At 37.7% G+C, this 24,223-nt stretch overlaps 1 protein-coding gene across 6 annotated transcripts in view; it reads right to left on the reverse strand.

Moving 5' to 3' along the window:
- SOBP (sine oculis binding protein homolog) overlaps positions 1–24,223 on the reverse strand; it is a 118,849-nt gene that overhangs the window by 80,448 nt on the left and 14,178 nt on the right. For 5 of the 6 annotated variants that reach the window (XM_013948909.2, XM_067293905.1, XM_013948908.2 and 2 more), the window contains exon 4: positions 14,174–14,325. In XM_013948909.2, coding sequence (XP_013804363.1) covers positions 14,174–14,325 — 152 coding nt within the window. Of the gene's footprint in view, positions 1–14,173; positions 14,326–24,223 lie in introns of those variants that run through there. The other variant, XM_067293907.1, reaches the window with a different exon arrangement.

The following is a 24,223-nucleotide window of genomic DNA, read 5'->3' on the forward strand; positions in this document are numbered from 1 at the left end:
CTCACATCTCCTCACATGATTAATGTAACAATAAGAATGGAAAGATGATTAATAATAGCAACCTACATTCCAGTAATCACAACTGCACATAAGAAATGACTGTTTAATGGGGTGGTAAGTTAAACTCTGTTAAGGGCACAGAGAAAAATCAACTGAGAATCCCAATGGCACCTTTCAACAAAAAAACTAAGAAAACATCCATGAGAAAATACAAGACATGCTGCAAATACAGAACACAAGGATCAGTAAATGCCGTACCTCGTCCTAACCTCACCAATGAAGATACAGAAATGGATCAGGAAATACAACAAGATGTAGCCAGGGACAGGTTAAAAGTTTGGTAGCTATATTGTGAAGGCTAGAAAAGTTCCATTTCATAAAGCAAGGGAAAGGATAAGACAGAATGGTGAAGGAGGAAAAATGTGCATTACTTCACTGCCTTGGGCTACTGGAGAATAGATAGCTATCCAGCCTGAGTAAGCGTGGCAGAGTTGGGCTTTACTTTGTTTAATATAAATTAAATTAAATTTAAAATCCCTTATGCAGCTTTATCAGAAAAATCTAAGCGCTAGTTATGGATCGTGAAGTACAGAGACAAATATCCAATTCTCATTTTTCCTGTTAAAACTTCACCACTGGCTTGTACCTTGCGATTCAATTCTCATCCTACTGACATCAGTGGAAATGTTGCCTCTGATATGAGCAGGACCAAAACACCTCCTTTGTTTTGATGCTAGTGATCAGTATCTTATTACTGTTCTGTTCTGCAATTTATGTTGAGTTATTCAAACATAAGTTTAAGGCTAAAGAAACAAAAAGCCCCAGATAAACACACTCAGTACATCTTTGTAGTTAACTGTCTTTAGGAAACCAATTTGTTTAGGGTACCTGAAGGTTCTGTGAATTGCAGTTTTACACACTTAGGTTATCTGGTTATCAAATAGCTGAAACTCCTCATGTAACATCTTACACTCTATGCAACATGCTTTAATATCTCTTGCTCTGTTTTTTGGAAAGGCAAGGCAAGATAAAGGTGCCTACATGTTACATTTTATACTGAAATGTCCAGACACAGCAAACTGAAATCAGTTCTATATGACACTTCTTTAAAAATACCCCTTAGTACATGAGATTGCAATCTTTCATATTGCTTTAATTTTTTGTAAAGTTTGCCATATTTTCTATATTTACATCAAGGGTATATATTTTAAGATTAGGAAATACTAAAATTCAGAAAATATTTCAAAAGAGCAGTGTGGTGACATTGATAACTGCATTATGATTGTGCAGAATTTTTGTGACAGATTTGAGGATGATTGCAAGTAAGATGAAATATTTTCATTTTAATGATAATAAAAAAATTTCCATTGACACTATAGAAAATCTATTGCTTCTCCAGAACCACTAAAAAATAAATGGAGCTATTAGAATTCCTATACTGGGCTAAAATCACAGCTGATGCAAGTAGCTCCATTGATTTTAACAAAGCTATGCCTGCTTATACCAGTTATGTATTTGGCTGACCCAAAGGGAGACGTCAATTTCAATTTGGATTATGTCACCAAGTCCTTCATGCTTGCTGTGCCGTCAGTGCAGCCATTCTGATTAGGAAGATGGGTCTCGCCATACTGATCAGATCATTTGTCTATCTAATCTGGCAAATTGCATCTGACAATAGCCAATACCTGAAGGAAGGAGTGAAAAATACCTTATCATCTATTCAGTTATAGGATACATCTGGGGCTTACACTGGCAGGCAATATCTCCGATGAATGAGGTTGGGTTTCTGCTACTGTTTTACCTGGCAGAGCTATACATTTTGCTAATAGTCACCAATTTTATAAAATTTATGCAGTTATACTATTTAACTATGGTCCAATTCAACTCCTACTCAAGACAGAACACTCCTGTTTATTTCAGGGGCTTATGGTTCAGGCCTTTAACTACTATTTGTCATAGCTAAGTCCACAAATGGGTAGTACAATTTTGGGAAATAATACAGCCTACCGAATCTGAATATGCTATCCTTTCCTTTCTGCAGAAGTCAGAGATGGAAAATACAGAGAAGACCATGTATCCATCCTCTCTGCCAGCTTCTATATTTACCAGCGTTTGTTCATTCCAACTTCATCTGTCCCAAGTGAAGTGGCTGATTTCAGGCCACAGTTCCAAGTGCCAATATATCTAATTATAATACTCTAGAAATTGCAAAAGATGAGCTTCTTTCCAACCTTTTCGTCCTTCTCCACAGGCTTAACACCTCCACATTCCCTAAATCATCTTTGACACTGCTCAGACTTCATCTCTGCCCATCTAACTGCCCCCAAATCTTGCTATTCCTTGCTCTATCCATGTTTCAGTAACCATATAACTGTCCTTCTCAATACCCCCACTCCAGACCCTAGTTATTGCCATTTAATTACCATTATATCTTCACTGTCCAATTTATCATTCCTGACTACCCTCAGCTTCAGCATATTGTCCCACTCTACTCATTTCACTAAGATACTTGTTTCAGATTTTTTTCCCTAGATATATTAGCTTGGTCTTTTCAAAGTAAAAGTAATTTAGTTGCTTTTCTCCATTATTTATAATTCCTCAAGAGAATTATTTTCTGTCTGTCTGGTATTTGCAACTCCTCCTAGTTTAGTATCATCTGCAGAGTTTGTGAACATGCTGTCTGTTCTTTCCTGGAGATCATTAACGAAACATGAAGCAAGAACAACCCAACGCAGGTCCCTCTGGTACTACTCTACACATAACCTGATACGCTGCTCTTTATCACCACCCTTTACTTTATTCCTTGAGCCAGTTTTCAGGCCACTTGACAGTGTTCATATCCAAAGTAATACGAATTAATGTGAGGGTAAGATTTCATGAGAGGCTATATCAAGGGCTTCACTAAATTCCAAATCCATTAGAACTTCTAATTTCTCTCCCTCAGCTAATTTCATAGTGTGTGTGCAGCATAGTTGTGCTTGTTTGGCAAAAGCTCTGTACTTCTCAGCCCATGGATATGTTATTCATTGCCCGTATGGTTTAACTGCAGAAAACTGGGGATTTGGTTAACTGGCTTTTGTGTGTGGAAGTATCTGCCTTTTGTGGGAAAATTCGACTTTTTCATACCATTCCTGCTTTTTCTTTCATACCTGAAAAAGTGCAATATTTGATCCAAAACTTTGAATTGTTGCTGGCTAATATGTTTTAGGTACTGAAGCTTTTCCTAAAAACACTTATTTTTTTCTGCAGGAAATTAAATTAAAAACTTTTCTCACACATTTTAAAAAAAATTCCTCAGCAGTAAAAATACAGTTTTTGTATTGGAACTAGATTCAGGTCCTTTGGAATGCAATCAGTTTCTTATTTAAATGTCTAACTTTTGGATTTAAATATCTACTCATAGGCACCCAATGTGAAAATGTGGACTTAGAAATGCAGGTGTGCAAAAATGCATTCATCCCTTGTATGGAGGGCATCAAACTACTCATAGACATCAAACCACATCCTGAGTCCAAATGAGCTATGTTCTTTGTCTAATACCTGTTACATATTTAAAAATTATATACCAACTGTTCTTTAAAATTTCACAACTGTTCAGGTCATGCCTAACTGAAAGTCATTTTATTCTGCCATTAAACAAATAAAATAGAAATTACTCAGGATCTCTCAGCTTCATTTCCTGTGTTCAAGAAGAAAGCAACTTTCTTATCTCTTCCTCTTTTTTTTTTTTTTTTAACACCATACAAATGACTTCCAAATTTTCAGGAACAGTTGCTGGTTTTAATGATATATTGCAGATCCTTGTCAATATCTCTGCTGCTTCACACTTTTATTTCCTTAGGAACACTCGGATGAGTACCATCTGGTCCTGGTGATTTACTGTACTTGAGTTTCTGAAGTTGCTCCATAACTTCCTCCTAAGAGACTTCAATTTCTGTTATAAGACCACACTCTGATTTCCTGTGAAAAGTGTCCTTGGAACAGGAATTTCCTCATCATCCTCTATAGTGAAGATGGACGTGGAAAATTAATTTAACTTTTCTGCTGCTTCGCTATTTCAGTAAGAGCTGGAGTCTGCCGGGTGGCCTAGAGGAGTGCCAGTCTTATAGGTGGTGTTTTTTTCTACTATGATGCATTTTCTACTCCTTCTACAGCTCCCCATACATATGCCCTTCAGATAATTTCCTTGTCCTTTTGTTTTCAGTGTGCACTTTATCTCATAAACCTTTTTTATAATTGACATGAGCAGACTTTCAAATTTTTGGAAGGATGAGTTTTGCCTGAAAAAAAGTCAGACAGTTGGTATTTTTGGTACAAGTGTGCCTGGGACCCCATTGGTATTTCCATAGTTTAACAACCACATTTCCAATTTGGAAAAAAATGTTTTTTCCTCTCTTGCTGTGTGAAAAAACACAGAAACAATAAGAGACCACATGCAAAATAATGAAACTGCTTGTACACAATGTACAGTCAAATATGCAAAGGGCCTGATCCAAATCTCATTAAAATCAATGGGAAGTCACCCACTGATGTTGATGGAATTTGGATCAGGCCCAAAGCAAGCACACCAAAAAGCAGAAGAGTATTTTTTCTCTAATCTTTCAATTACAGTAATCATAGGTGTTGTTTGTAACAGTAGTAGGTAACAAAATTTCCTATAAAAGTGTGATTTTTAAGTTGACAGTGCCCCTTTAAGCTTATGCACTTCTTCACTTAACTATGCCAGATTTACTCTCCCCTTTCTACTTTTTCCTTGCTCAGAGGTATATGTACCATCTGTGCATCTAATATGGTGTTCTTAAATAGCCTCCAGAGTGATTCAATACTTTTTTTTTCTTTTTTTAAACTTTCTCTTGGTTAACCCTTTTCCTTGTTATTTTAGAATCATCTCTTTGAGAATTCCTCTTCCTTTCTTTCTTTAGGATGAAGTTACAGTCTCACAATATTAAAGTTAGTAGTACATTCACCTGTTCCTTTAATGCCAGTGCATTACACAAAATTTAGTAAGGAGTTGCCTTATCAAGCCTGAGAAGCAATGTTTCATGATACTGATAAATTACTTCTCCAAATGGAGTCATAAGACTCAATCATTTAACAAAGACCAGTTAAAATTGATCATTATTACTACACCATGAAATTATTCAACCCTATCTCTTCATAATATCTAAATGCCAGCTTTCTTTTTAAACTTCTAGATTAATATTTTAAGACCTGTGTTTAGTTCCATTTACTCTCTTCAACCTTATTTAATACCATGGTGCATCACAATTGTGAAAACCTGGGAGCTATATTAAAAATAATAAAATTAATCGAGCCTGGGTCATTGTTTGATCAACTCAGCGTGCTTTCCATTTGATTTGACAGTCTGATTTCTGGGGTAGGAAGGGCCACAGGTGTATTGGACACTGCACAGCTGCATCTGTCTGTGTGATATGGGGAAAATTACTCTATTTGGCCTATGCTAATGGAGGAAGCTAAGTCCCTTGCTGCTCTCACGCACTGCCCAGCAGAGCTGCACTGGGCTCGTACACTACATGAAGATCCTTCCCCTTGCAAAATCCAGATAAGGGCCAGAAAGACTCTCTGGTCTGCTTTGAAAGTAAATGGGCAGAACAGGAGCCATGTCTCCAACCACCTGTGCAGCCAAAAGACCTTGCTCCCACCTGCGCAGCTCCACCAGTGCTTCAGACTGAATTGTCCATATGTGCAATGAAGGCAGAATGTGGCCTCCTGCTTTTCAGGCAGGAGATTAAATAAACCAAAAACAGCTGAAGCCACATACACACACAAAACCCTCCCACCCCCAAAACCATCAGATACTTTATGACTGTTTCTAAAAATTATTAAACAGATGAGCACATTTACTTTAGATATAAAATTGCATCCAGGCTGACAACTTGCAACATATGTTTACTTTCTGCCCAATTTAAAATCAAATGGATGAGTTATAAATGCTTGGGTTTTTGACAGAGAGCAGCCTGTAACTGAACTTAGCTGGCCAGCAAACAGTCCTTCACTATTGCAGCATGCAAGTTCTATCCATTTGGCCTCTCCTAGCCTCATTTAGATTCACGAGGTCAGATTCAAGGTTAATGTGTGTAAAGGCTTCTTCAGTCTTGCTGGAAACCAGCAAATGTTTGCAAACAAAGCTGAAGGGATGTAACTTTCCTACCTAGAAGGGGCCAAAAGATATATGATATGGTTTATTCCTTTGGTATGGCATAGTTTCATCACTGAATTTGTCCCAAGATTTCTGTGTGTGATGGAGAGGGAAGTCACCATTTCAGAAGAAACTTTGCAAACTTAATTTTTGCATAATAACATATTTAAATACAGATCATCAGCTGACAATAATTTGCCACAATTCCACTGAATTACCATCTCTGCTGCACAAATTACTTTAGCTGTTATCTAATGTTTGAGAGTATCGGGATAGCTACTTGTGCCCCCATGAAAATTCAGAACTAGAAATTACTTCCACCTCCAACTGGACCCCTTGGATTTTCTATTGCTGCCCATTATGGTCCTCTGTCTAGGCAGAAAACTGCTAGAATTTCACCTAGTTAAACTATTCAGTTAATTGCAGTATTGCATACATCTTTCCAGGAGTGTGTACAGAGGGTCTCATTCACAATATTATTCCTAATCCAAGCATATTTTTGAAAACCATATTTGATGAATTTTGTTTTTTAAAGAAATATATATATATCATGAAAAAATACTCAAGCTACTTTTTCAATATTTCCCTAAGTTAATGAGCTTACTGATAAGTTAACAGATGCACCAAGCCAATAATTTATTCAAATGTCATGATATTTTTGAACAAACATATTATTTAATATGCATTTCATTATTTGCCCAGCTCTTATGAGTATTAATGATTGATGTGTTCGTGAGAAAAGGAAAAGTGGCATCAAATATAATCTGTGTAAATGAAATTTACTTTGAAGATCTATCCTAAGTTTTCATCAGAATAAACGCTGTTTTCCATGCTGATTCGGTATTGATCAAATGGAAACAAAGCTGGAAGGTGCATTATTTCATATGAGGCCAAGGCAACATGCACTAATCTAACATAACATGAACTGAGATACTGGAATGTGGAAGAGAGCAATATTTTACTGTCTAGCTCACATACATCAGAGCCAAAGGAGTTCAGAGCAAAGTAAGCACCCATGTGTATTATATCTGCCCATTTTCTGAATGCATCATTGCTATGCCTCTAGACTCTTTAATCAAAAATCCCTTGGTGATATAGATACATACTGGACATAGATCATGAGTTCTATCTTGCCAAAGGAGCAAAATGTCTATTTTTCCCCTAGTGTCTCTCTCTCCACTCCAAAAATTCATCCTGAGTTGTTTAAAAGACTTCAGTAATGTACCTTAGTAATCTCTAGAAAAACAGGTACAGACATCTTTCTTCCTCAGTCACTCTGAGAACGTATCCTGTAGAGAGCAACTTCTTCCACATCTCCCATATCAAGGTGTCGTAGTATCTCACTATTTAAATCCAGCTCAGTGGTCTAAACTGCATAAATCCAGCACACGAAAACCTTAAAAGCATTTCCAGTCAAGTCCTAATGCAATTAGTGTTATTTTGTTGTAACATCTGTATGTAAACAAAACCTACTTCTGGCAGTGAGGAGAGAGGCAATCACTGAAGCTGTTCAGAATTGATGTGAGGACACCTCACATAAACCGGTCGATTCATTTGAATCAGATGCCTGCTGTCCAAGAGACAGCAGATTCTGAAGTTGTAATTAGCACATTCATCTTGATATAATCAAAGTAGCCAGAATGCAACACGACTGATGTAATGTGACATGGTAGTTAAAATTAAAAGTGAACACGCCTTTTAATTGGATTGGATACCTGCTAATAATTCAGACAATGGGAATTTGATTCAAATTTATAGTATTAAATGGCAGCAGATGGACAGTAAAATGTCCATTGAGTTTGCAAACTGACAAGCACACTGGTTTGCCAGGTCCCTTCATTAAGTCATTGGTGGCATCAGTCATGTGCTGATGCATTTCATCGTTAGCAATGTTAATACATTTTGCTTTGGTGTGGGTGAGCAGTGAGATATTCTGACTCTCACTAGGTTAATTTTGGAATTTCATTTGCCTCTTCTAATCATGGAAAATCTTGGCTCTGGTTTAGGGAAGGAATTTTGAGACTTCTGGTTTCGGTACCCAGTAAGTAAAAAGGCCAGCTGATGACAGCCAGACAGTGATACATACTCTTCTCCCTTCTAACTAATGCCACCATCTCTTTCACAACCCAGGATTTGCTTTACATCCAAGAGTATGTTACAGACTCTTGGTCACTGTCTGGGGCCTTCCACCCTCCACATACTTTATAAACATCCCCTGAGGGAGGATATTTTCCTTCCCCCTCCTTTTCCATGCAGTTCCTCAAAGCAGTTAGCCCTTGTGCCCCACACTTAAACTGTTTCCTCCACAGACACAGCATCACATCTGCATTCATTCATCAGCACTCATTTATATCCTAACATAGCAGTCACAGCTATGGGGATGTTTGTCATCTTTTTCCCTTCCACCTTTGAGCATCAGCAAGAGTCCCTGCTAATTGGCTTGTGCTGCAAACATACACACGTGTGCTTGTGTACACAAGCACACATAAACACATATGCATGCCTTCCACGTAAATCCACATCAAAAGAAGAAAGTTTGTGAACTGTTTCTTACATCACACTTCTCTACATCTCTGTAAAGCCAAATACAGACAATTTCATGCAAACCAGGTAGGCCACCTGCCCTACACTGACCTTTCTGAACTCCAAATTAATGCAGCTTAAATCTCCAGCATAAATACTATTTTTCTGTTCAGAGTCCCACATGTTTCAAAACTTTTTATAGAAAATGAAATCTGAAGGAAGATGTAACATCTAAAATTTCTTCTGTCAGGGGCATTATTTGCATCAAGTCACTTTAAGCAATTTTCCAAATTTTCATGAATGGTGATCATTTTACAAATTAAATTTTGCATGTGCCTAAGGAAAAAAAAAAGAAGCTAACTTTTTTGTTGCCGTTACTCATTGACTTAACAGGGAGATTGTTAAATATTTCTCATGCACTGTTAGGCAGCATAATTAAGCTTGAAATCAAGAGAACTTTCTCTGACAATCCTCAGTAATAATTTTGGGGAATGATAGCTTCTGTTTACTCCCAGTTTTTAGCATCTGTTTATATATACATGTCCTTATTAATCATGTAGCGATATACATTAATTAACTGAAAAACTATTCAGGCAGGAGTGCTAAGGCTTTATGATGCTGCTGTGTGCAGTTCATTGTTTTTAAATACAATTTGAAAATGGAAGGAATTATCTAATGCAATAGAATGCATTACTAAATAAATGCATATCCCTTCTTATGGGCCTGTTTGACTCTTCAAATTCATTCATGCCATGCAGATGAGATAAAAAATGCATAAACTACATCCTCTTCAGGATTGAGTTCCAACACTGAAAAGGAAATATGTCTTGCCATTTCTCTCACCTTGGAACAGTAAGGAGAGTAAAGTTAGATTCTGTTGTAGAAAATGGTGCCATGCTAGCATGAAGGACATCTGTCCTTGCTCTCTACATTAAAGTCCATTAGGACCCCCACTAGTCAGGTAACCTGGCTATCTATGCTATTGACCCATGTACAGCACTGCAGATCAGTGTCCCATATGAGGAGAAAAAAAGATGATCACCATTTACTTTTTCTTGTTGCTAAACAGTAGTTCACTTGTACTTTCTGATTTATGCCTTTTTATTTATTTGTAGAAATGAAATTTGATTACACTGTAAACAAAAACATCTATCATCTTTTTTCCTGACTGAAAGGCAGAGCAAAGCAGAAGCAAGGTCAAGTACAAAATACTGTCTGACAACCTTGCAGTCACTTCCTCTCCAATGTCTTAGTCAAGTAAAGCAAGTCAGTCTTTAATATATCTCTGAACAGCACATATAACCTACATGAATTCAGTGCTCATTTTAGGTTTGGCCATTGGATCATAATAAATTTGTTTTCTGACTCATTGATTTAATAAACTTAATTTTAAAATTAATCTTTTTAGGCTTCAAACCCACTGGATCCAATTATGAATCCAATATTTTCCTTTAAATTTAATATTCTGAAATTTGGTGGTCTAGTGTTTTTGCCCCTACATGCGTCCTTAGTACTAAACTTCATATTAGTTGGCCTATAAAACTAAACCTCTAAGGAAGAGAGCATCGGAACAGCTCCAGATCTTAAATCTGTTCAATTACAAACATTAGTATGAAGTACTCCCTTTCCTGCAACACTTCCTTTTAATTGGTATTATTATGCACAACAGGTTATCATTATGCACTACTTCATTATGTACATTTGACTATGCATACTAGACCAAACAGGAACACAAACTCAGATTTGGGTTACTTTTGTTGGGGGGGAGGGTTGTATTTTTATTTTTTTTTCTAACTCAGATATAATCTAAACACTTTGCTCTGCCTAAAGGGGTAAAAGAATCTTTTTTTTTTCTTCAATCATTTCTAATAATTTAGACAAAATTACACTCTGTGGGGAGACGCATTATAACTGCAAAATATATATATTTCTATTCTTGCAAGGCATGTTTGCTAATATGGATAATTTTAAATGGTCATGACTGCAGGATACCTGGGGCAAAATCTGCATTTCTTATGAGAAGAGCAACTTTCAATTGTGCAAGTCTGTTTTCCTTAAAAACTCCCAGTCTCAGCCATGAAACTCCCTGAGAGCCCTGGCTATACACAGCTGCAGAGCATGCACCTGCAGAGTTTCTGGAGTACAAATGGACACAACTTTGCTGTGACAGAAGGCACGAAGGACTGAGATGTACCTCCGAATAAAGTGCTTGGTTCAGACACTCCAGAGGCAGCAGTGTGCTGCCTTATTCCAGTGTATTGCTCCTCTTGCTAAACCTACTGCATGAGAGGGCTGGGGAAGGACTTACAGGGCAGGAGTAGTCAGTGCCCACGTAAACCAAGATTTTTGGGGGCATTTCTGTTGCCCTCTGGGGGTACTTAAAGGTGGTTTCATGCCAAGCTTTCTCCCGGCTGGGAATTTGTGGGCCTGGAGTGCCTCAATGAGCACTTGCCCTGTGTATGGGAGAGTATTTTTTCATTAGGATGATGAGAAAAATCCTAATTCTAAACACAGCAATTGGCATTCAGGGATGTCTAATTTGCAGCATTACTTAGTGCCATTTTGAGACATTAAACATGATTTATTCTTTACTGTTCAAACCATCATCATTTTAAGCACGTGCTTATTACAGCATTTCTTATCTGGGGGAGAGAGGGAAGACTGCTTAACACAATCCTTTAGGAAATTCAAGCCTTAAATGAAGTGACCACAAAGTCCTATCAGCTCCCTGAAATGCAGCAGCTGTACATATTTAATGTAATACAACACTATATTGTTGCAGAAGTCTGCTGTTTAAAACATACATAAGGCAGGTGAAATGTGACTATTTTACTTCTATATTTAAAAAATGAGGAAGTGTAGAGTAGCATAACTTCTCAAATACATAAATAAACATTAGACTCATGGAGAAGACAGGTACACTGTTGGACTAGTAATAACAGTTTAAAGATCAGCAGTTAAATCTTAAATTATTACAACCTTGTTCCTTTGATCTTGTTCCTCAAGATTCTGCTCTATTATTAACAGGTGAAGTGCAAAATAAGAAGCATGAGGGTCAGCTATATTCTGCTATAGCTGCCTAAACTCAATGGCAACATTTCCTAAGGATTCTCCCCTCTGATCATTTAATGCCCTAAACATATGCAATGGACAGCTCTAGATTTCCAGTGTTGCATCAGATTCTGCACAATTCCAGATTTCACAGGGGCAAAGGGGAATAAAAGGTGATTCATTGGCTTACTTTGAAGGGGAGCAACCAATATGTTATCTTGCCATATTTTGCCAAGTTCTCCCATGACACTTTTTTTTTTTAATTTGTGACCTCTTTAGTGAAGAATAGGACATTTCACAGGGATATAATGGTACATTAAAAGATTAGGATCTTCTATTGTTATTTAGATATACACAAAATAAAGAATAGTACAGAGAGCTTTCTGTATGAGAAGCTGAAAATATTCAGAACTGCATAGCTTCCAGAAGAAACTAATAGAGGTGTAGGAAAGGAAGCCAGAGGTAATGAGATGCACTAATTCAACCTTTCTTATAACACAAGGACAAGGAGGTATCCAGTAAAGCATACAAGTAAAAAAAATCAAAGGCAAGTAAAAGGGAACTTTTTATTGTATTGCATGACTGATTAAATTCATAGCCATAAACTATTACTGAATTCTATATTACTGAATTCTACTACTCATGGGCTAGTAAAAGGCTGAAGTATATCTATGCATTATGTTAATATGCTTTTTTTTTTTTTTTTTAGTATGGGATATAAACTCCCCTATTTCAGGATCTAAGCTATAGACTAAAGAGACTCCCTTGTGAATTGGTTGTTCTTTCATTAGGTTTTCCAAGGTAGCCTGAACTATCTGGTACTCATCACTGCTAGGCACACAGGACCACCTAATGAGGATCACTGACAATTCCTGCATTACTTTGACCTATCTTACTCATGCAAATTTGGGACTGAAAGTCATGGGAACATCATCTGACAGTGATCTGTATCCTGTTACCCTAGAGAATCTTACAAATGTATAAATGTGCATCTGTGCACATACACGTATATATGGGAACCTTTCTGTCATGGCCCTGAGCATCAGTCTATGTGTCTTTCTTTGCTTTGAAACGAGGAGCATCTAAGGAGAATTTATTTCACTCCTCCACACTATTTCTAGATAAAAGGGGATTCCACATGATTTTAACTTGCCTGTCTGCTCCAGTAGATATTATGAGCTTGATTCTCAAAGACTGCAACTAAAATTCCACTCTACTGATTTTTGCAACCTAATTCTTCAGGCTTTTTTTTTTTTTTTTTTTTTTGGCAGGATGATGTGACCCAAATTCATAAAGGAGGGTAATTTGCTACAACAGTGCATCTTGAATCTAGGATCCATATGTACTTATTTGTTACTACCACAGATTTAAAATACCAGATTTGAAGACCTGAATTCTGTTTGAACTTGACAGACTTTGAATGTTCTATAGCGTGAGGGTAAACTGTATCATTTAGAAAATCCAAATGTAAAGGGTTTTAAAATAATAAATATTTCTAAGACAGGGAAGGCTAACCAAAGACTCCTCTTGTACTAATAAGTGCCAAAAGGACACAGCTACTTTTATAAAAATTAAAAATGCTGAAGTGCTACTTCATTATTTTTTTTGATGGCATATCACACATTCTGCCGCAGAAAACAGCTGCTAAAGTAACCTAGAGGGCATTTTCAGGCACTGCACTTTAGCAATTACAGCGATTTTTGTAGACATTCAATATTAGGATTACATTCTAATTTTAGACAAAGACAAATTTAAACTGAGTAGGAGGGATTTTCATGCTACTTTAGATGTTCTAACATTGCTTACCGCAAAACAAAAACTACAGTGTCTGAATTCTGCAGCAATAATTTATTAACAAAGATACGCTTCAAAAGACTGAAACTACAGCTCAGTGGCATCAAGGAGAAGACTTCCACTATCTTGATGGGATTCAGATTCAGGCCCTAAAAGCCTAAAACCCACTGCCATGATTCTACGGCCACTGAACTTAGTGATACTACTTCCACTGACTTCAGCTGAGCAGGACTCCACTACCTGGTAAAGCTAACATAGTCATCCGTAACCAATCTATATTCTATATAGGATATATTCTATATATATCCTATTCTGTTTTCATGATTCCTCCTCTTCGCCGTGCATATGCAGCAAGTATTCTTAGATGCTGAGGCCAAATTGGGACTCTTATGTTATTGGATATTATTGTTACTGTTTGTTTAATTTCATCGACTCTCACAAAACCTAAGCATCAAGCTGAAGGAATCTGAAAGAAACAAGGTTAGTAAAGGGTTGACAGTCCAACAGACAATACAGTTGGAAAGTGAAGGGACTAGATGAAACAGAAAACAATAAAAGAGCTTCTATTTTATGCTAAATAAGACCCATGCTGGGCCTGATTAAAACTATGTCTATGTAGATTACTTCTTTCCTTATTTCTCTTACCTTGTTTCTCTTGAAATATGCTCTTCGGCAAGCTGCAAAGCACTTCTCACTGCAGAAGCATTTCACTTCACTTCCCATACTCAGGGAATAGCGCTTGATTCCAACTTTCTGGCACCAGGCACACATTATTTGTACATTTGACACATCATCTTCTACAACAGAAATATAAGAACAACATTTACCGAGATACAAACACCTTCCTCAGACATCTGCACGCTCACTCTTAGACACAACCAGCACTGGCTCATCTTATTTCTAACTTCCTCACTCTTTGAGAATGAAAATGTGCAGGCTTATGACTACCAGCTTGTTCCTCAGGCAGCCAGTGACCTGCGCCAACCAGGCTCAGCAGATTGGCAGAGCTTCTAAGATGGCTGGAAAAGGTTATTAACTTAAAAATGGTGCATTGCTGAAAAGCTCTGGAAGTCTTGAGAGCTTTTTAGCATTTTTAAGAGTATGTGACTATTTATTAAATAATTAACCAAGGCTAGAGAATTAATAACTACTGCTGCTTTGTTCTTGTTGCTTACAGTCCCTTATGGAGAGCCTCTGAGGTATTCTGCTTAGCAACCTGATGATAAAATACACTTGGTACTGCACCAAAGCAGGGTTCTAACAAGAGTCCTATTTTAAACTGGAAGGAAAAGGAAATACCCCTTTTCAGTGTTGTTTCTAAATACTGACTAAAGTACAAAGTGGGGAGCTTTCATTTGAATTTAGCAAGCACAAAAACAGAGTTGAGCAAGAAGGAAGATGCAGCCCTGTGGTAATGACTGCCTGGTTATTCTTGTTTTTGTTATCATTGGTCAGAGAGTTTTTGAGTCTCTTTCAAGATCTTCTGAAATGTGTCTTATGAATATGATATGTATGCCTTCTGATGTGTAAAATCTTTCTTATTATTACACTAGTTTGAAATTTTTATTTCTCTGAATACTTGTGCTAACAGCCCAATACCGTTAGCTAATTGAAACTGTTCCCTTCACCTCTGCTCTTTGCTGCCTTTCCAGTATTCTTCATACATCTCCTTTATTTCATAATTATTTTCTTTTCGATTGGCTCTATCACTTCTACTACCTGGAACTTCCAAATCCTTTTCCAGTGATATTCTTCGCTGCCAATTTGTGTTGCTCAAATTTATAGTCGCGCTCAGCTCCTTATGTCAAATCTTTTAGAATATGGGAGTCACTAGCGTGAGGGAGGCAATACATTGGAGGAACAGAAACTTCAAAAAAAAGAAATATCTCAGCACTGAAATGTTGTTGTACTCTTTGTCTTAAAGTCCCAGCAATGTTCTTGTCTGGTCATTATTCTTACCCCCACTTCACAGATGGGGACAGTGAATAGTTAAAGTCTCTTAAACAGATCAATACAGTAAGTTAGTAGGAAACTTTTGACTTAAAACTCAGAATTCTTCAGTTCTTATGTTCAGTCTATTCTACAGCATGACCTTCCAGTTACAGACATCAGCCATTGTCTAACTTCTGGAAAAAAAAATCCCCAAAGACTAATTGTTAAAGCAGTTCCTAGTCCATGAGCTGTGGAGAATTCATAGCTCAGAGAGTCTGTCATGCAGTCATCCCATTTCCCTATAAAGGATTTGTTTTTGAAGCTACACTGTCATCGTTCTGTAAAATTATTGGCAAACTAATTTTTAGCAGAGTGATTTGGCTCCTTTCCCCAGCTATCATAACTCAGAACTACGTGCTGCATTTTATTCACCTTAACGGAATAAATATTGCCAGTTTAATAACTTTTTTCCTTCCACAAATTGTGTTATGATTTATAGCTACAAATAAAATTGTACAGTGTAAAAAAATGACCTTTTAGTTTTAAACAGGCTGTACACCTTTAAACCTATATTTAAGGCTAAGTCATAACATAGATTTGTGCTTAATGCATTTAATCATTTACTCTTTAGAGTGGGATTTGCCAATATTATAAATGCTTTAATATATTGAATATCAAGGGAAATCAAAACACTTTGGCTGAAATTATCACTGGCCATCTATAGGGGTCAGGAAGTCTACTGCTGAGCTGGTTGTAATTTGACAGCCAGACACATAGGAACACAGAGCGGTGTTAGTCTGCTCTTGCATCGTATTGTCAGAGTTTTCTCTCTGGGCCAGCCAGCACACCAGTCTTGGCTGGAGGGCTAACTTCCAAGAGCTCTTCCTACCATTTTTATCCTGAGCAATCTGAGGTACTAAGCTTTTAAAAAGGCACCCTGGTGCCTTATTTTTGCACCATGATAAACCAATTCCTTACAGACTGAATTTGCCCTTTTGAATTTACCCAGCTAGAGAAGATCCTGTGAACCAGAGGAAAGAGACAGCAACCTCTTGTTTCAGAAAACAGCAACATATATTCTCCTACTGATAAGAAGTATTTTATCTCTGAAAAACAGAAGATCTAACAGTGATCCCTTTATAATAGTCTTCATTACTGGTGAGAATAGCTGTCATAAATGAAAAGAGAAAATTATAGAGCTGAGAAGAGAGTTCACTGGCAAAGTGGATGCTGGTGTACTTCTTTTCGAAGCAGTTAGGCTCTTCTGGGGCACAGTTTTTAAGGAGAAGCACAGAGCACCGCCACTAGGATTCTCAGGTGTTTTCATGCATGACGTAAGAGGGGAAATACCTTAGTTAACATTCAACTCCCTGTTCACAGACACACATAATTCTCCCATGGATGATGAGAAAGACCATATAATTGTCTGTTTTCAATTACATAACATCCCAGCAGGAGCAATAACTGTTTACATGGAGAACCTACATTATACACTTTGATGCACAAGGTTATGCAGGACAGTAAGGCTTACTCCATCTCCTTTGGCCAAAGACCTCCTTTAATATGGATCCTGGCAAGAAGAGGAGGGGACAAGGAGAGTCACCTACTCTGTTATGTTGTTGTCTTCCCACGCCCTGATCAGCAGAATTTGGCCACCACCAAAGGGGGAATCCTTTGAAGCAGTATTGCTTAACTTGTGGTCCAAGGATCTGTTAGTCAACAAACAGTGGAGAATGGTCCACAGACCATTCCCAGCCTCAGTCTACACCTCCAGGAAGAGAGAGCTGCTACCCAGAAGGCATCAGCTACATTCTTAATCAAAATGTTCATCATTTTGAAGGAAGGAAAGGGGAAGAGAGGGAAAGAAAATGGTGGAATACAATATAGCCCTTTTAATAGTAATAGTAATACTAATAGTAATAATTAAAGTAGATGTCTCTTCTATTTAGAAGACTCGGACACACTGCTACAAAGGATTACACAAACATAGCCAAGCAAAGCAGCCAGGAAACAGCAGTACACTAATATGCCACTTTTAAGTCATGACTGCTCTTACAGATGCAGATTTGCCCAAGTAAATTTTTGATGTAATTCCAGCTTCTCATAATGCAATTCATCAGGTGGAAAAAAGAAAAAAAAATCAATATCATGTGACGAATTACCTATTGACTATCAACAAGAACTCTATGCAGCCCAGTAGGAGGAAGATTTGCTCTAAAACCAATCTCTTTTAGCCTCAAGTGAAGCTAAGAATGGCAGAGAGAAGTATCCATTCTTGGTACTTAGGATAGGTACAGAGCTATGTTCTACGGCTTACATAGCAAGATATGTGGATGACAGCTGGGAACAATGATAAAGGTCCAGACTTGATTGTGTGCTTGCTTTTCTGACATTGGTTGCAATAGAGGCCTGAGCTGAAGCTGTGAAAATATTTAATAGGGTTGTTTGATTATAGTGTATTAAGTTTAGTGACTGAAAAAGAGGACTGCAACATTAACAGAAAAGTAATAGTCCATGTATTTCTACCATTACAATTCACAGCAGTGGGAAGCAATAACTTAAAAAAAACCATTAAGACTGTGTGTAATAAGAAAAGCCAGAGGCCGGTGATTTAATTGCTTTCTTTTGCTAAACACAAACTGGAACATTCCAAAACCGGTAATTCAAATCTTCCATTCAAGCCAAGATTCTTCTCACTTTTTCACAGACCTTTGTTTCTTAAGGCCAAATTCTTTAAAAATCACTTTACCAGACTCTTGCCCTTCTTGCATGAAAATGTATCAAATACCAGTATCTAGAATACTCAGCAAGAAGAATCAGCAACAAAAAAGCAGGGAGGAGAGAATTTCGAATCAAGCAGTCTGAGACAACTTATCTATCTTGAATATTTTCTAAACTCTTTTAGGTTAAGTCTGAACTAAGAGAGCTTCTCCACAGTAACTATATAGGTATACTACATCAGCAATGTGCTCCTATTTTACACAGACAGATTTTTGCTGGTAGGTCTAGCTTAGCGTATCCCTTTGAGTAACCTAAGCTCATTCCAACAGCATGCCCATGTCCATCATGTGAGCACTTGCTGGAGTAGCTCTGTTGATGAAGACCATTCACCATCACCTTCAGGACTCACATAGCTAAGCTGACATACATTTGTAAAGTAGGAAAAGAATGTCTGCAAGTCTCAGTACAGATCATTCTCAAATGGTTAGACCAAAAAAATTTTTTTGCTAGCAACTGCCTTTTTTTTCTCCACCTGGGCTGAGCCCTTATGACCTGCTCCTGCAATGTGCTTAGCGTGTTCTCAGGTTTATCACACTTATGAAAGGTAACAGGTAAGACAAAGCAGAGTTGGCATAGAAAAGCCAAATAGTAACAAGAGAGTTTTCAGCAGAACTGAAGAAAAAAATGCCATTTTCTGTAAGTATATCAGGTAATACAAAAACATATTCTTTCATACACAGTATAAGATCTGAACTTCCAGCCTCTACTTTTGTAAGCTCTCAACTCTTCATAAGAAGTGTTATTCGGGGAGTTCCAATACTGTGTTTTTCTGCCCCTGGGTTGTGTCATTAGAGCTGGAAGAAATACTCCCTGCATCCACTGCACAGATACTGTTCAGATACATCTCCTTATGGTTTTTAGCCTGTGTATTTTTCATAATGAACAATGCAATAAACACAGGGTGTTTGCAGTGTTAAATCATGTTCCCAAAGGGAGCAGTTTGTATAACAAGATAAAATTATCACATTATAATAACTAAATATGCATCAGTCTAAAGCATGCTTCAATTAATCATCAAAAGTTTGCACCGCCTCTTTAGGTCTTAATTAAGCAGAATGTTTGGTATTTTTTTTCTTTTCAAACCAGTGTGAAGGAGCTGCAGAAAACTGTTCCTCTTAAAACAAGTGAATAGCAGTTTAGACTAATCACTCTCATATGAAACCATTATTTGGGGGGGGGGGGGGAGGAGGAAGGCAAAGAGTACCTAACAGTAAATGTATTGCTCTGTCCCTTTATCTAAGGAAACCAGCATGGCCTATAGTGTTTAGCAGGATGATCCTAAAATCCCTAAAATTCTGGAGTTAAATCCTGCTTAGTTTACTAACTTTAAGGCTGCAGCATTCTACTAACATCATTTTGAATTAACTGATACGTATTTTCAACTTCAACTCTAGTTTTAAGAATTTGGGTGAAACTAAATGCGGATACAGCTCTAATCCTGCAGATTACGATGATCCTTGGACCGGTGCTCCAAAGTTTTACTTTCCCCATTTCCTTTCAAGAAATTCAGCGGGAGATACTCAACTGTTCTGGCAAGAAGAATATATTACTCCTGAAGGTGCCCACTTGCAGTACTGTAGGGATCTGTATCTCAGAGGGTACATCCACTGGACTGAATAAGTTTCTGTGAAACCTGTGCCCTGGCTCTGGTTGTATCTGTGATCTGATACAGAAAACTTTTTTTTTTTTTAACCCACCCCTCCTTGGTGTCTCCGTGCAGCCCACCTCTTCCTGGCATCTCGGTTTCCTTCCACCACAGCTATCAGTAGCTGTGCCTCCCCTTCTACCACTTTCTTGTGTTTTCCTGTTTTTTCCTCTTTGCTGTGTCCTACCCTTCACATTGGCTTATGCCTCAGAGCAGTTTGGATCCCAGTTTTTTCAGGCGAGCTTTAGAAATCTGCTAGAATAGCCCTTTTGCCCATTGCTGGGAACTGCACTCATTTCACTAGCCCATACCTTTAAACTTCTAGGCTATTTATGGTACAACTTTGAAATGAAAAGCTGAGAAACTTCCTTTTAAAGAAATGAAATCTTAAATAAACTGTAGTATCTGCAGCATTAACGATAAGTATTTACTCTTTCCACCGGGACCTGCCAGGATTTCATAATGGTTAATCCTGAGATACCCTGTTGACAATCCTGAAACCCTAGTTTTCTACTGAAGAAAATCATGTGTTCAGATTTTTCATCCCAAAGCAGTTGCTGAGGTAGATGTTCCCAAGCAAGGTAAAAGTGGTTTCAATCATTTTTCTTACATCCAAGATGTTTTATCTGATTAATCTCAAATTATAAATCAAAACTTCTGAGACATTTCTGTAGAACCCTTCATGACAGCAATTAGGTGCTGATTCTCTAAATAGATGGTGCATGTGACAAATTTAAGGTACAGAATGTATCTTGGAAAAAAATTATGAGAGGAAGATTAAAAAATATGGCTTACAACAGAAAGATTGTTGCAACCATAGCTCTAGAAATGTCTCGGGGTTCTATAATGTGTTTCCTTTTAAGGGTCAGTCTTTTGAAGTTCACTAGTCTGCCAATAAGGTGGAGTGTTCAAGCTCTTTTTGAAAAAATGTTTTGGGGAACCACTACTTACCTACATTTTCTATGCATGAGTTAAGACACACTCTCATGCATAGTTCAGTAAGAACTGAATGCACGATACAAATGAAAGCTGGCATTTAGGCAGGGCTTAAGCACGCAAACAAAAAGCATCTGCTTCAGCTAATAGAGGGGGGACTCCCTGTGTATTTTTAATATACAATATTAAAGTGTGTATGGGCATGTTATGATTTTCTTTTTAGCACAAAAGAAACACTTGGCCCTCCACAGAGAGCAAAAGGCATCAACAATGAGCTAAATGGGGCAGGCATACCAGCAACAACTGACATTTTAAAACACAGGCAACAAAAAGCCTACGATCAGTATAAATTAAATGATGTTTCAAACTGAAAATGAGAGAGAAGTTGAAGAGTAGTGACTGTAAGATTTGTTGTGGTGGTCTTTATTAGAGAACTAAACCTGCAGCTATAGAAATGGCAATACTGTTCAGCAGCAACTGCAGTAAGATTTGGAAAATGCTGAAGCAGGATCCAGAGTGTAGTAAAATGAAGGCTCCTCAATATACAGGCTTAATTAGATCTGATAATATGGTCTTTATTTAAGGAAAACTGCCACTGGGTTCTGCCTGGAATAGAATTTCTTGATAATACAGTCATAGAACCAATTCCTTGGTGAATTTAGACAGATAATCCTAGATTTCATTTTTACTGCCCTGCTCAAAACCATTTAAAAATCTTTTATGCTTTCAAATTCCTCCAATATAATTTAAATATTGATATAGTTTACAGCATGCAATTCCAGACTGTTCTTAAGGCAGGGACTCTACTTAATTCTACAAGTTGCAGAGCAGCAGCCATGCTAATAAGAGCTCCAAGTTATTCATGTGCACTTATATATACAAAGAAATTGTAAACTTTAATTTTAAAGTTATGTTAAGCTATAACACAGAAAGTATCTCATTCCTTTCCATAAAATATCTAATTACTCATTTCAGTATTTGAATATGACACTTCTGTGTATTTAGTGCTTTCATAGTTTTTTCCAGCTTACAGGTTTATTTTACAAGGTACTCACTATTGGAAATGCTTCTGTTCCACTTTTGAGAAATTTTGCCTCATCAGATATAGTTTCTCCAGGCCATTCCTCCCTCATTTTTGCTAGTTCCTCATACAATACAGGGGTACAGGTGAATCAACCATTATCATTTGGAAACCACTGAGCCAAACATGATGTAGAGGTACTGATCTGTGGGTTGAAGAATTTAAATCCCCTTTCCTTTCCCAAATGTATTCATTATCTTGTGAAAACTCTAGGAGGGAGCATTATTTTTCCTTGTACTTTCCCTGTAGAAAGCTCAGCCAACTGAATGGTAGCATCCTTTTTGCCTCCCCTTTCACTGCTTCCCTTGACAATGACCTTCCCTCACAGTGCAGCGTAGCAGGGAGCCAGTTCTTGTCTGTGATACTTAGAATAACAGACGCATTCTGTACATCAGAAGTAAGCAGGATGCAGAAGGAAGCAGGAAAGGGAATATTATTGCCAACACTCATGCCCAAAAGCTAGACCAAACAGCAGTTGTATTCCCCTGCTGAGGCACTGCCATGAGGATCATGAGAGAAAGTCAACCAAAGAGCACTGTTAAATGACCAAGGAAACTGAGATAGTGTAACATCTAGGAGATGCTGGGGGAAGAAGGGAACATGTTCTTGCCTGCATTTAAGGAATTTTTTGCAACTTTTCTTCAACTAAATAGTCTTTATGTTAGCCTTCCTTCATCCCACGTAACAACAGCCATCCAAACTTGTCTGAATGAAAGGGCAGAGTCACTCAGTGCTCTCTGAGATTTACTCTGTATGTCACTATGAGGGCTGCAGAGTGTAAATTAGGATTTTTGCATACTGAATATTAATAACATAAACCCTGCACAGATACGGTGGTATTTTTATTTCTAGAGTGTTCCTAGCTGCCACATTTTTGTTCCTTGTTATTTCAATTCAATTTTTTATTGAAAAGAAATACTTTCTTTACACTCCTTTGCAGACAAAAAAAAAGAATGCTCTAACACTAAGCAGAAGTAATGTTAATATTCGTATTAGTTCGTTGTAATGAGTTGTATTTGAGACTAAACCTGAAGATCACTCAGAATCTGCTGTTGGCAGTAAGTGTAGCTACCAATCTGCCGGGGGAGAAGGAAGGGTTTTAGCCATAAGGAGACTATTACATCAGTTCTCTGGAGACTGCACTGACTTCCTATTTGCTTCCAGATGCATGTCAGGCTGCTGATGTTGACAGATAAAGCCCCATTTGGTTTGGATGGTGCCTGAGCCAGGTTTATCTGTCTAGTGGTTCAGGTCAGCTGGTGTGCTCTTGTGGACATTCTCCAGATCTGAATAACTGGCAGCAGAATATTCTTCGTGGAGGTTTCTCAAGTCTGGAATTAATATCCTCCACTGATGTGCCGTAATCTGAGTCTGTAGACACGCAGTGCACCACATAGGGCCCATGTGTTTAACTCAGACTTATTCTGGGGTAATTGTGGGGTACTGCAAAGAGATAGTGCCTTTATCAGAGCTGTTAATATTTGGTCAGATAGCAGTCTAATGTTTTCTAAATTTGCATAAGCAAATTTTTTACCTAATATTTCATTTGACTAAAAAAGAAAGCTGAACAGCTTGAAGATAAATTTTAGCCATACTGTTCAAAATGCTTTGGTTTTCAAAAGAAAAAAATGCTGTAAGATAAGTATGAGGGAAAAAAATGTATTTTTGTTAACTATTCAGTGTTTTAGCCTGTTAATTTAAAATATAAGTGCACATAGGACTCTGATCAAAGTTTTCCAGCACACTCAAGGAAGGTCTGATCTGATGAAATCTTTAGTGACTGCTTTCTAGACATAGTTCAGGATCAGTACTCCTTCCTCCATCTTCTCAAGCTGGTAGCTATTTCAGATACAAAGAATCATATCTACCTCCTTGAAGATCCTGTTTCCTTGGCTTCCTGACTCTGTCTTCTCCTTTTTTTTTTCTTCCTATCTCTGCAATTGCTACATCAGTGCACTTTACAGTGTATCCTACTTATTTCTCCCTTCAGGCTCCTGTGAGCATCCCCAGTACTCCGCTCTTTCTCTTCTCCCTCTCCATCTTATCTGTATAGAATCTTATCTGCAAAAATTATTCAACTCCCTGTCCTTCAGGTTCATGATCTAGATATCATTTTTGACTGTGGGTGTTCCCTTTTGAGCTTTATTTAAATCTTGTAGACTTTTTACCCAAGCAATATCACAAAGCTTTCCCCATCCACAAAGCCTGGACTCATCTAGACTCTCAGCATCTCACATGTCAGTCACTGCAATGTGTCACTACACAGTAACCTTGCCCTGTGCATGTCTGTTCAAAACATGGCTGCAAAGGTCCTTTTCTC

The sequence above is a fragment of the Apteryx mantelli genome, chromosome 3, assembly GCF_036417845.1.
Source record: "Apteryx mantelli isolate bAptMan1 chromosome 3, bAptMan1.hap1, whole genome shotgun sequence".
Taxonomy (NCBI): domain Eukaryota; kingdom Metazoa; phylum Chordata; class Aves; order Apterygiformes; family Apterygidae; genus Apteryx; species Apteryx mantelli.